This window comes from Helianthus annuus, chromosome 17, assembly GCF_002127325.2.
Source record: "Helianthus annuus cultivar XRQ/B chromosome 17, HanXRQr2.0-SUNRISE, whole genome shotgun sequence".
Lineage (NCBI taxonomy): Eukaryota > Viridiplantae > Streptophyta > Magnoliopsida > Asterales > Asteraceae > Helianthus > Helianthus annuus.
Window position 1 is genome coordinate 56253037 of NC_035449.2, and position 13563 is coordinate 56266599.

The window sequence follows — 13563 nt, forward strand, 5'->3', positions numbered from 1 at the left end:
CCTTAATAGTCCATCCCCACCCCACCTAACAGGTTATATTAAATTGTTTTTTTAAAGAAAGAATTAAAATGTATTTTTTGGAATTGAAAGGTAAATTAAATTAACTTTTGACTTTCAGACTTATCTTCCCAAGATGTACTCCTAAAGAAACGTTTCTTCCTTGTATCAAAACCTGCAACTTTTTTTTATTTCACTTCAACGCTAACAAAGAAACTTTACCAACTTCATCTTTCTTCTTTGTTTTCCTTCCATGGTTATTTGGGACAATACAATCAGTATTTTTGAGGCTTAATTTCAGTTTGTAATTTTTTTTAAGGGGTGTCCTAATTGTTGTTGAGGGGTGTCCTTAGTATAAAAATCGAAAAAAGAAATTTTTTTTACACTACCGGATAAAAGTTGAGCCGTAGCCCGGGCTACGCCTCGGACCACACTAGGTCCGCCCCTGGCTGAGATGATAGCTTACATATTGCAAAATAAGGGCATTTGTACGTTATATATATATCACTTAAGCCTATAAACAAACTGAGCGTTCACCAATCGCTTAATTGTTCGTGTTCGATCATTTGTTTGGTTAATGTTAAACGAACAAACACGAACATATCGCGTTCATATTCGTTCAGTTCGTCTTATTTTATTGGATGTTGTGGCTAATTTGACATGTTTGAAATGTCTAGCGTCGAATATGCTCTTTCATGTTATAACTATTAGGCAAAAGATTGCTTAATTTAATTGTATCTCAAGTGTCTCGTTGAAATGGTGTCCATTGGAATCCTTATAAATACCTATGACTTTGTTATGCTTTTTCACTCACTTCCTTGCAAGTCATCAGTAGATTGTTAAACAAGGATATATGATGGGTTATAAGCTTTTAGTCTTTGCATTCGTTGGCTTTATATTTTGCACCACTAACATAGTTGGTGGTAGAAATCTTTCTGAAGATGAAAAGAAAACAATTAGTGAGCATGGTGGGGGTATAGGTGGGGAAGTAGGATTGGGAAGTGTTGATGGAATAGGAAGGGGTTCTGCGGGTGGCGGGGGAGTAGGAGTCCAAGAACATCGCGGTGGAGGGAGTATAGGTGGGGAAGTAGGATTGGGAGGTGTTGATGGAATAGGAAGGGGTTCTGCGGGTGGCGGGGGAGTAGGAGACCAAAAATATCGGGGTGGAGCAAGTCAAGCTGGTCGAGCAGGGGCCGTATTTGATGATGGAGAAGGGGGTGGTGGAGACATTGGAGGAAGCCCAGGTAGCGGAGGTGGTGGAGAAGGAGGCGTATTTGGTGACCGACGAGGTGGTGGAAACTAAAAACGGTATATGGATATGAAGAAAGTGGTGGAAACTAAAAACATATGACTTGTAACTATGAAAAGTATACCATCTAGTTATAACTTAACATACATGGTGAAACTTTATATATGTGTTTAATAAGCATATGTTTCATATCCTTGTTTATGTATTATCTATCACATGAAATAATAAGGGCATTTATGTAACCTTTTGCATATGCTTCATCCAGTCTCTTATTTTGTAACAATTTAATATCCCAAATAATTCAACTCCACACGAAGGGCACCTTAAACTATGGTTACTTAATCCCACGTACATATTTATGGATCACAAGAAAGCATTTTAATTTTGCATGAATTTTCAATAATCATTTGTATATATCTTTAGCAAATTCAATCTCAAAACAACCTAGAATAATTTGAGATTAACAACGGAACCGAAAAGATAAAGAAATCAAAGATTTCACATTCCGTAATCATAATATAATAATACATAGATTGACCTATTCTAGGAAGAGATAAGATTACAAATATTGACCTTTTCTATACAATATATTTGTGAATATCCGAATCCTAATACTAATAAACCATTGCATGTTGAACCTCAATCTATGAAAATGATGATCGATTTTCCAAGTTTAAAGACATAATTGTGCGTAATCGGTCAACTTTTAACAGCCAAAAACACCATAAGTGGCAACCAAGCATGGAACCGGCTAAAGCCCATTGATCAAAATCCTTATTAATGCTTAGGTCCTCAATGTTGTTGGTCAAAATGGTCCTTTAGGTGATTCCCATTGTTAAAATGTTTAGATTCACTGTTAGACAACCAACGAACGTGGCTACTGATCCTTCTAATATACTAACACTAAGTGAGTACATACATTGAAAAGGAGAGCGATTTCGATATCTGAAGGGGTTGATCATGCAACCGTGTCTAGGAACTTTACCTACATTGATGATATTGTGAAAGGGTGTTTATCAGGGATTGATACTGCGAAAAAGAGAGCGGGCAGTGGTAGGAAGAAGAAAGGGGAAGCACAGTTTAGGATTATTAATTTGGGAAACACTTCCCCTATTATGGTTAATAAGTTGGTTAGCATATTGGAGAAGTTGTTGAAGGTGAAAGCAAAAAAGAAGGTTGTATTGATGCAGCGAAATGGAGATGCGATGTTTACACATGCGGATATTACGCTAGTCAGGGGCGAAGTATACATAGAAGGGGCCGGGGGGCGCCCGACACCCCGAACTTTTTGTTCAGTAGTGTTATATTTGTAGTTTTTGTATAGAGATTTTTGGGTATATATGTTTTCGACTCCCTGGTTCTAATTGGATGATCTAGATTTAGAATGCTCTAAATAATTGGTGTTCGTTGTTTGACTAAACTATGCTCAATGCAAACTTTCTATCTTTATAAGTTTTTGTATGTTGGTTGCATGATGATCCTTCGTTTAGTTTATTGTTTCAATGTTTTTTGTTCATGGTTTATAAACTATGCAAACTCTTTTATAGGTTCACTTTCTCTAGCAAACATCATATCATAATTTATGTCTTCACTTTGTAACTTCATCTTACATTTACACATCAGTTTCCACTTCTATGATTAATGCTTGGTACATCTTCGTCTTTTGGGATGGTCCACTCTCGGTACTTGATGTACTTCCGTCCTGCCCCGCCTGGACCAGTAGGAGGTTTGGTGCACTAGACCAGTAGGGGGTTTGGTGGCTGGGTACACACAGCTCTGGCAGAGGATCCTGTTCCTAAAGAATCTTTAATTACTAAAAAGGCACTTACTAAAAAGGCACAGACTCGTCCCGATTCCACAAAGATTTTCACGTTCACTGATTTTGAGGACGGTGTTCCTGTTTTCCGCAGATGTAATTCCCTGGTTGCACCATTTTTTTCTTGCATCTCTCAAAATCATGTATGGTCAGTGTTAGATCAAAGTATTTTGATGCTAATTTAAAAGTCTTAATTGGATATTTCAGAATAAAAACAAGCATAAGTTGTGTTTCTCTTGTGAAATCGTGTACATACGTTGACCAAAGATTTTTTTTTTATAGTTGAGAAACCATCACAACCTTTTGCTGAAACGACAAAATATTTCATGATAGAGTGTGCTAGTTCGTCGCTTAAAGGCGGTTGACATATATTTTATGGCAAACTTTGTCGACAGGAACTCATTTAGCAGTGATTTAGTGGATTATTAGGGGACTAGGGGTGGTTCACTAGTGATAGAATCCATCACTCTCACTATCCAATCAAGTCATGCCATGTCATTAATCAAATTCCCATCACTAGTGATAGAAATGTAGGAGGTGTGGAATCACTAGTGATGGAATTCTATCACTCCCTCCCAATTTTTTTTAATTTTTTATTTTAAATTAGAAATTAACAATAAAACACTAAAATTAATCGTTCGGCATTGTATAGCGGGGTTTCCACAAAATAATCGTTCATCAAAACTTCGTTAGCACTTATACGATCACGGTCGACCATCTTCTTCTTTGGGCGGGACGACTCGGCATCAAGCTTGTTATACACCGACACAAAATAGTTTAGCGTGTCGTTGTCGGAAGACGACTCGGTGTCGGTATCGCTAGACATCGGAAACGTCGAATCCGTAGGGAATTCCATTTGAGAAAGATATAAAAATTGTGTGAAATGGGTTTAAAATGGTTTAAAAGATATAGTTTGGTGTGTGAAAAAATGGTTAAAATGTGAATATATATATAGATAAAATGGATTTTTTTTATTAAAAGTTACCGTTTTAAAACGGTCAAGTTCAAACAAACGGTCGGATTTTTCAAAAGTTTAACGAGTGATGGGTGTAACGCGTTTTGTTTACAACGCGTGGAACTTTGACCGGCGGCGGTGTTCCATTGGAGTTCAACGCGTGATGAACTATGATAACGGACCCGCCCCGAGTGGCCTTAGCCTGACAATCTTTTTTAATCGAGAAACGATGATTCAAAAGCACCCAAATGGATATTACATTGAAATAGAAGGTAAACGGCCTCTATTACTTTGTCTGCGGATGAAAACATCCAGATCTCCGAAGCAACAACCATTAGGTAACATAAACAAAGTGTAACAATTTGTAACATCTTAGTTCAAACCATAACATGTGAACATGGTGTCCGGCACAATTTTATGGACGGGGGAAAAAAATGGACCGGGTCTTATTCGGGTCGGGTCATGAACGGCAATTTTTATTTTTTAACATTTTCTCTAACTCCTAATAGTAGAATAACTAAACATAAGCAAACAAGTTTGTTTCAGTATATTAATAATCATTTTCAGTTAGTGAAGTAAATAATTAAACAAAACTTAACTCCAATAAACAAGATTAAACAATAATAATCAGTTGGACAAAGCTAAAAAAAATAGAAAACAAGAAAAAAACAAATAAATATTAAAAGATGAGTTTTTTATTTTCTTCATGGCTTTGTGCAATTGGGCCCTAGTTTATTATAAAGGTGCCCAAAACTTGGCTTAAAACTTATTAGAAAAACAAACAATTTGAATTGAAACCCAAAGAAACACACTAATAATTTTCCAATTTACGTGAGGGTACGGTGGGCCATTGCCCACCCAACTATGAACGTGGAACCGCCTTTGCACCCATTACACTATCACATTCAATCACCATTTGACACATTATTACATTACATTTCACTCTATCACATTTGCAATCGTCTTCAGAATCCGTCACACACATCATACCCAATCACAACTTAACACCTCAACTTTAAAGTCAAAGTCACACACACAACACACACCATCACCAACGTGATACTCATCACCATTTCCATCCCATCACCTATGCGTTATACACCTCTTGCAGTGATGTATTACGCCATCACGGACCATTATCACGTACCCGATCCTGTATACCCGAAACTAGGTATAATTTTATGTTTCTCAATATATGAATTGAAAGTTAATCAACATGTAACATTGATGCAATCAGTGACGGATTCGGAAACTTTTTTCTATGGGGTTTCTTTTGGTAAATTCTCAATAATTTTTCCAAATCATATAAGGTTTTCACTAATTTTTTCCATTTTTTTCTAAACTGAGGGGTTCCCGGAACCCTAAAACAACCCTGGATTCGCCCCTGGACGCAATCCCCAGCTAGTCATGTATATCAAGTTGATGACTGTGAAGGGTGATAGGTTTTTTTAAGGTAATTTTGTTATTTAACCTTTTTCCTTGCGTTATTTTTTAAATCAAATTTATGAATCAAACGTCTTAATTTTTGGTAAATTTGATTCAAATTTTATTGAAACATTCTAGTTACTTCATTGACATTTTAGGAACCAAACAACCGCTACATACTAGAGTCTAGACTCTAGGAACCTATATGGTGTTTGTATTTATGTATTCTTTTTTCTATATTTTTAATTCTCTTTAAGCTTTTTTGTATAATAAATAACAATCAAAATTCAATTTCTAGCACAGCTTACAAAACAAAAATTTCTCTTATTTTTTTCGCAGTTTTATATATTCATTTCTAAACTTTTAAAAGTATTATTTTCCGAATCACGCACTAAGGGCATTGGACATTATGCATGAACAACTTTTGTTTTGAGAATATATCTTTGTAAGTTTATAAAGAAGTATATGAAATTTACCGTATTTTAAGACAAAAGATCAAATACAAATACCCTTGTCATACAAAATATACGAATAGAGTGAAAATATAAAAAAAAATGCGGTGGTATTTTCGTAGTTATTACTCGTAGAGTAATTATCAAAATTACTCTACAAATGATCTTGTAGGGTAATTTTGATCTTGTAGAGTAATTTTGTAAAATGTTCTTTTAGGATAATATTGATTTTGTAAAGAAATTTTGTAGAGTATCATAGTTACTCTGCAAATGATCTTGTATTGTAATTTTGATCTTCTAATTTTGATACAGAGTAATTTTGATACAGAGTAATTTTGATACACTTGTAATTTTGATAAAGAAATGTTGTTTGATAAACTTACATATTAATTTTGATACACTTGTATAGTAATTTTGATACAGAGTAATTTTGATACACTTGTAGAGTAATTTTGATAATTACTCTACAAGATCAAAATTACTCTACAAGATCATTTTTAGAGTAGTTTTGATAATTATCCTACGAGCAAATAATTACGAAAATGTCACCGCGTTTTTTTTTTTTTTTCCTTTTTCATGTCTTTTGTACGATAAGACACTTTGTACGTGAACTTAAACCATATTTTAATCGTAATATATTTTCATCTTCTCATATTCTTTCAAAATACTTATTTTTCAGTCTCAACTGAAACTAAACACCACCTAAATGTTGTTCGTGCAATATATCCTGGTGCATGCATAGGGATTTTAGTGAAATCATTTTAAAGAAAATTATTAATATAATAGATTTAGAAGTGTGTTGGGTGAGCCAGAACAACCCAATATATAACATATTAAACAATAATCAAGGCTAAACTTGAATAAAAAAGCTGTCAAAGACTAAAATGATCCAATTAAGTAAAGTCAAGCTTCCATAACGTGGAGGAAAATAGGATAGAATAGGAATTTGTGGAATAAGATGTACAAAAGAAAGATTGACACCGTCAACTATGTCATCATAATTACTTGCGATATCTCGCAACCTACAAAATCCATCAACCTTTTCATCAGCAAATTACCATTTTTTTTAGATATTCTTGATAATTTTTTTATTTAGATATTCTTGATAACTTTTTTATCAATAATGTAATCAAGCCAAGTCGAGCTGGTTGTGAGTTAGTCGAGATCAATTTGTTAAAATCTCAAATTGAGCTGAGCTTGAACAAGATCGAGTAGAGATCAAACATAAATTTGAAATGTTTTTATAAATGAAGGGGTATGATCCCAAAAAGGCCGCGCAAACCTCCGTTGAGGTTGCACGTGAGACCATACTCCTTAATTAAATAAACTTCCTACCAAGAGCCCCGCGCGAGCTACAACACTTCTGTTCTATGTCGCGCGAGGCATCGCCCACAAGAAACTCCGATATCAGCACTTAGCATAAAATAAAGGAACACATGGGCACACTAACCCGCGCGGGGTTAGATTAGATGCTCAGCATGAGCCTCATAGGAAGGCAGCGCAAGGCTGCCTCCAGTGGTACACAAGGTACAAGTGGCAGTGAAAAGAGCCAATGAGCGTCCAACAGGATCTGGTCAATCGTGCGCCACGATCGTCTGACGAGAAGTACTCAAGGACGCCTACGTGGCACCAATCAGAGGACGGAGACATCTGTCCCACGATCTCCACTTGTCTGCTGATGGCAGAAGAGCAGCAGAGCCGACAACAATGACACGTGGCTCCAATCAAGGTGCGCCAGCACCGAAGAGCTTCTAGAAGCCATTAAACGGTCGACACTAGTGAGACAAAGAGCATATCCGTTATGTTGTCCATTTCCGGCCCAAGGCCCATCAGCCCATATCCTCTTACAACTCTCCGGCTATAAATAGGGACCTCAGTCCACAGGTTAAACATTCTATTCCCTCTACTCTCACTCTTAGCACTTAATTATCCTCCCAAAGCAGTCGCTTATTCTCACGCCGGAGCCTGGTTAAGAGGGAAACCCCCACATTCCCCTCTTAACGAGTAACGGTGTTCTGTTTTGCAGGATTAAGCATCAAGTCGGAGCTCAAATATTCACTAGAAGATTAACCACTATGATAGAAACATAAACCAAACCGATTATTAACCTTAATCAGTTCAGTGTTTCTTCATTGGCGCCCACCAGTTTTTTCTATAACCATCTTCATCTTCTTTTATTTGAGCCTTTGACATCTTTTCTTCCTTCGATCATGGCTGGTCAAGGAATCATTCCAGAGTTCGGCTTCGGAGCCAACTCTAACGCGGCGTTGGGTGAAGGAATCCAAAACTTACAAGCCCAACAAATTGAAGAAATTGGTGAAGTCGAAGTAACCAATACTGGGGGCCCGTGCGGGAGTATCACCCGCATCACTCAGGTGGTCACCCCAGGAAACAACGGAGAAGAACCTTCGAACCCAGCACCGACTCAAAATGTTTCGGCATTACTAGGGCTACCAGAGGGCGAAACCCCAGCCTCATGGTATGCCAAGAACATCGCTACTATCAATGCAGCGTACCAGTCGCTGATTGCGCAACAAGCAGTTTTGACGGCAGAACCGTCCTTGGTAACTCCTCAAAGCCAGGGGGTACGCCAGATGCCCCCACCGTCCAATCTCCAAGGCAGGATCAACAGACCTCCCCCTACAAGACGTTTGAGCATACACGACACGCGCGGTACAAGAGGGGAAACGGATAGTTACTACGACTATCCGTCAAACCTTCAACGAGGACCTGTTCACAGCCGGCTCACGCCGCACAACATGAACAACGAATGGGAAGAGACAGACCCGAATGATCCGACTTGGGAAGATGACGAGGGCCCGCCAGTCTTTAACAGCTTGCCAAAAAACCATGAGTACTTCAAGCCGAGACAGCACATTGGCTACACAGAAGAAGCTGAAAGAGATTTCCGCCTGGCATACCGACCAGCGGAAGCTGCGGAACACTCCAAGTTCATCCGGAAAATCGCACTCGCGCCCACGAGAGAAGCTACCCCCGACTGTCGGAAATTCAACGGATTGACTGATCCAGATGATCACGTCAGAACATTCACAAGTGTAGGCTGCATGGGAGGTTGGAACATGCCCATGTGGTGTCACTTGTTTATTCAAACTCTTACCGGGGCGGCTCGCGCCTAGTTTGACAGCCTTCCGCCTGAGAAGATTAAATCGTGGGTAGATTTCAAGACGCAGTTTTTGAGCTACTTCAGCCAACAACGTCGCTACCAGCGCGACACAGCTGAAGTAGAAGATATTTGGCGAAGAGATGGTGAAGGTCTGGAGGACTTCATCACCCGTTTTAACAAGGAATGTTTGGAGATAGGCGGCGTCAGTGAACAACTCATGCGTTGTCATTTCAAGAAGGTTGTGATAGTCTCATCAGAACTATCACAGGCAAAGATGGAATGCCAAAGGAGTGGGATAAACTCATGGAGGCTGCAAAAATCGTCGCGCAAACCGAGGAATCACTCGCTGGTAACAAGAGTTATTATTCTGAAGATCGATTCTCCAGAGGAAACACGCGCGACAACAACAAACGCAACAAATACAAGGGTAACGATTGGAAGTCTGGGAGATCAAGAGGCCACGACGAAAGGTCGCGCTACAGGGAAGACGCGCGTGAAACAATTGACCGAATAGGTTACAAGAAAGCAGTCAAAGATGACAATCGTGACAGGCATTGGACTCCGCTCACAAAAACACCAAAAGAAGTATTGATGACGGAGAATCACGATTTCAAGGCTCCCAGGCCTATGACAAACAAGAAGGGGCAAGACCCCAACTTGTACTGCGATTTTCATAAAGACTCAGGGCACTTGACCGATGACTGTTATAGTTTGCGCCAAGAAATCGAGAGAGCGCTTAAAAGCGGTAAACTAAGCCATTTGGTGAAGAACGTGCGCAAAGAAACTCGTCAGCTCCAGCGCCACGATGAAGGGAACCACAAGAAAGTCCGACGCCTAGAGACTCACATGGTCAACGGACCTAGATATAGCGCGAAAGAGAAAGGAAAGCGTCCCTACGAGCCTTCTTGGCAAGAGCAACAGGTCATTTTCCTGATAGTGCGCGGCGGTCCTCGTGCCACACGACCCGTCGTCATTACCGGTGTCATCGGCCATTATGAAATGGAGTACATATTCATTGATCCGGGAAGTACAGCTGACATCATTTACGAACAGTGTTTTAACCAATTTGATGAAGAAGATAAAGCGAGACTCGAGCCAGTCGATTATCCCTTGTTCGGATTTTGCAATGAGATGGTTTTCCCACTCGGTCAGATTAGTTTCCCCGTCACGCTTTCTGACGGGAAACATTCAAGAACAACAAATGTGAATTTCATGGTGATGCCAGTGAAATCAAGGCATGATGTGTTAATTGGGAGGGAGACCCAGGGCGAGCTGAACATGGTGACTTCAACGCCCCACTCTGCTATAGGGTTCCCAACCAAAACGGGAGTAGCAATCATTTATGCCAAAAAGGAAGTGATGTCAACTGAAGAAGTGCGCCCAGCGAAAGCGGCGAAGGTTTCCACGACCGAGCCCGAAAAATGGGTTTTAAGCCGCAAATACCCAGAGCAAACAGTGACAATTGGCCACGCCATTTCATCAGACATCCGAACGCGTTTAAAGCAATTGTTGTTCCGAAATATGAATATATTTGCCTGGACCCCGGCAGACATGACCGGTGTCCCGCGCAACATAACCGAACATTGCTTAAACACTTACCCCTTTGTTGAACCAAAGGTCCAAAGAAGGCGCAGCTTGGGAGCAGACAAAACAAAAGCAATGAATGAGCAAGTATGCGAGTTGCTCAAGGCTGGGATCTTGCGGGAGGTACGATATCAGAGTTGGGTTGCGAACCCAGTGATGGTTGAAATGTCAAACGGCGGATGGCGAATGTGCATAGACTATACCGATCTCAACAAGGCATGCCCAAAAGATTGCTATTCCTTGCCTGAGATTGACAAAAAGATAGACTCCCTCGCGCCATATAGATGGAAGTGCTTTTTGGATTGCTACAAGGGTTATCATCAAGTTCAGATGAAACTCGAAGATGAAGACAAGACAGCCTTTAGAACTGATCTTGGAATCTTTTGCTACACAAAAATGCCTTTCGGCCTGAAAAATGCTGGCGCAACATACCAACGCTTAATGGACAAAACCTTCGCAGGGGACATCGGAAAGCATATTGAAGTTTACATCGATGATCTAGTGGTTAAAAGTCCCGAAGAGGACCAAATGTTGAAAGACATCGAAAAAACATTCAATTCATTGCGCAGTGTAAATATGAAGCTGAATCCAGCCAAGTGCTCTTTTGGCATGGAAGAAGGGAAGTTTCTAGGCTTCATTGTGAGAAACGGCGGTTTTAAAGTGAATCCAGAGAAAGTACAGGCCATAGAGCGAATGCCCTCACCACGAACCATCAAAGAGATGCAACGACTGGCCGGCCGACTGGCCGCGCTTAATCGTTTTCTCTCCAATCACGCCGCGAAGTCGTACCCCTTTATTAGCACGTTGCGCAACTGCGTGAAGAAACAAGAATTCAAATGGACCCCGGAGGCAGAGGCGGCTTTCCAGCAAATGAAAGAGTGTCTGATTGAACTCCCTACCCTGACTGCACCGTTCGAAAGAGAACCACTCGTACTGTACTTATCTTCTTCAGATAAGGCAGTAGGGTCAGTGTTATTGGTAGAGAGAAACGGAGTCCAAACTCCAATTTATTACGTCAGCAGGGTACTCACGGACCCAGAAACAAGATATTCCACGATGGAAAAATTGGTTCTCGCGCTACTACACGCCTCCCGAAGGCTGCGCAGATATTTTACAGGCCACGTGATAACCGTGCTTACCAACTTCCACATCGGCACAATATTGCAAAAGCCAGAGACATCAGGCCGGTTAGCAAAATGTGCCATCGAGCTGGGGGGCCATAATATCTTGTACAGGCCGCGCCCAGCCATTAAGGGCCAAGTCCTAGCCGACTTCATCACAGAAGTGCCGGCCGATAAAATCAAAGAATGTGAGCTGGTAGAGACTCCTGAAAAAGACGTGACTGATGAGACTTGGATGCTTTACACCGATGGGGCCTCAAACGAAGACGGCGCGGGAGCAGGATTGCGCCTAGTGAGCCCCGAGAATCATGAATTTACTTACGCCATCAAGTTGGACTTTAAAAACACCAACAACGAGGCGGAGTACGAAGCATTTCTGGCAGGCTTACGCCTCGCCATCAAAATGGGAGCCAAAAGCTTACGAGCACATGTTGACTCACTCCTGATAGCCAGCCAAGTCAACGGTATATACGATGCAAAGGGTGAAGTCATGGCCCTGTATCTGGAACAGGCAAAAGAATTGCTTCAACAATTCAAGTCTCACAAGGTTATCCACATCAATCGCTCTGAAAACAAACCGGCTGATGCCTTGAGCAAGCTTGCTTCGACTTCTTTCCAACACCTTGCAAAAGATGTAAGAATAGAAGTACTCAAGAATCCATCAGTATTGTTGCGACAAGTGAACGTGATCGAGATGGGGCAACCATCCTGGATGACCCCTATAATCCAATATTTGCAAGAAGGGATACTCCCTGAAAACAAAGCGGAGGCAAGGAAGATTCAAAACAAGGCTCTGCACTATGAACTGAATGGCGGTATTCTGTACCGAAAGTCCTTCTTGGGACCACTACTGCGCTGTGTGGACCCCCAAGATGCGAACTACTTGATCAGGGAGATCCACGAAGGGATCTGCGGCATCCATTCAGGACCACGCATGGTTGTCGCGAAGATCATGAGCGCCGGATATTACTGGCCAGGGATGCATGTCGATGCCCTGAAGGAGATCCGCAAGTGCGACTCCTGTCAGCGACATTCTCCGAAAACCTTGCGCCCCAAGAACGACCTTATCCCTGTATCTACTGCATGGCCTTTCCAGCAGTGGGGAATCGACATGGTAGGACCCTTCCTAGAGGCTCCTGGCGCCGTCAAATTCATAATAGTAGCCGTCGATTACTTCACGAAATGGGTGGAAGCCAAAGCCCTCGCGTCAACTACAGCTATGATGGTGCGCAAGTTCATTTGGGAGCACATCATCTGTAGATTTGGCCTCCCGCACAAGATTGTAACCGATAATGGCACCAACTTTGCATCAGAGGACCTCCAAAAGTGGATGAAAGAGATGAAAATCGAACACACTTTCACATCCGTTGCGCATCCTCAAGGCAACGGACAGGTGGAAAGCGTGAACAAGTGCATTGTCGAGGGGATAAAGGCCCGACTGGGCACCAGGCGAAGAGGTTGGGTAGATGAGCTCCCGAGCATCTTGTGGGCTCATCGATCCATGCCAAAAACTAGTACCGGCGAAACCCCTTTTAGCTTAGTCTATGGCTCAGAAGCGGTTATCCCGGCGGAAGTTGGCCTACCCTCCCCGCGCTTGACAGCAGTCAACGCAATTGACAATGAAGCGGAGAGACGTCTCGACTTGGACTTGTTAGAAGAAAGGCGCGAAATCGCGCGAATCAGAGAAGCCAAGTACAAGACACAACTAGAAAGATACTACAACACAAGAGTCCGCATTTGCACCTTCACTCCAGGAGAATACGTCTTCCGAGACAACGAAGCGTCAAATGCGGAACGTCCAGGAAAACTAGCACCCAAATGGGAAGGCCCATATTTGATC

At 41.3% G+C, this 13563-nt stretch overlaps 1 protein-coding gene across 1 annotated transcript; it reads left to right on the plus strand.

The window, feature by feature from the left end:
• The first annotated feature begins 853 nt into the window (after positions 1 to 853).
• LOC110924179 (glycine-rich protein 23-like) lies at positions 854 to 1300 on the plus strand. Its single transcript, XM_022168218.1, has one exon. It carries the CDS (start codon positions 854 to 856, stop codon positions 1298 to 1300), a length of 447 nt encoding a protein of 148 aa, XP_022023910.1.
• The last annotated feature ends 12263 nt before the right edge of the window (positions 1301 to 13563 follow it).

What these genes read in the sequence shown, in the direction of transcription:
- LOC110924179 (XM_022168218.1), top strand. Translation starts at nt 854, where the DNA reads ATGGGTTATAAGCTTTTAGTCTTTGCATTCGTTGGCTTTATATTTTGC.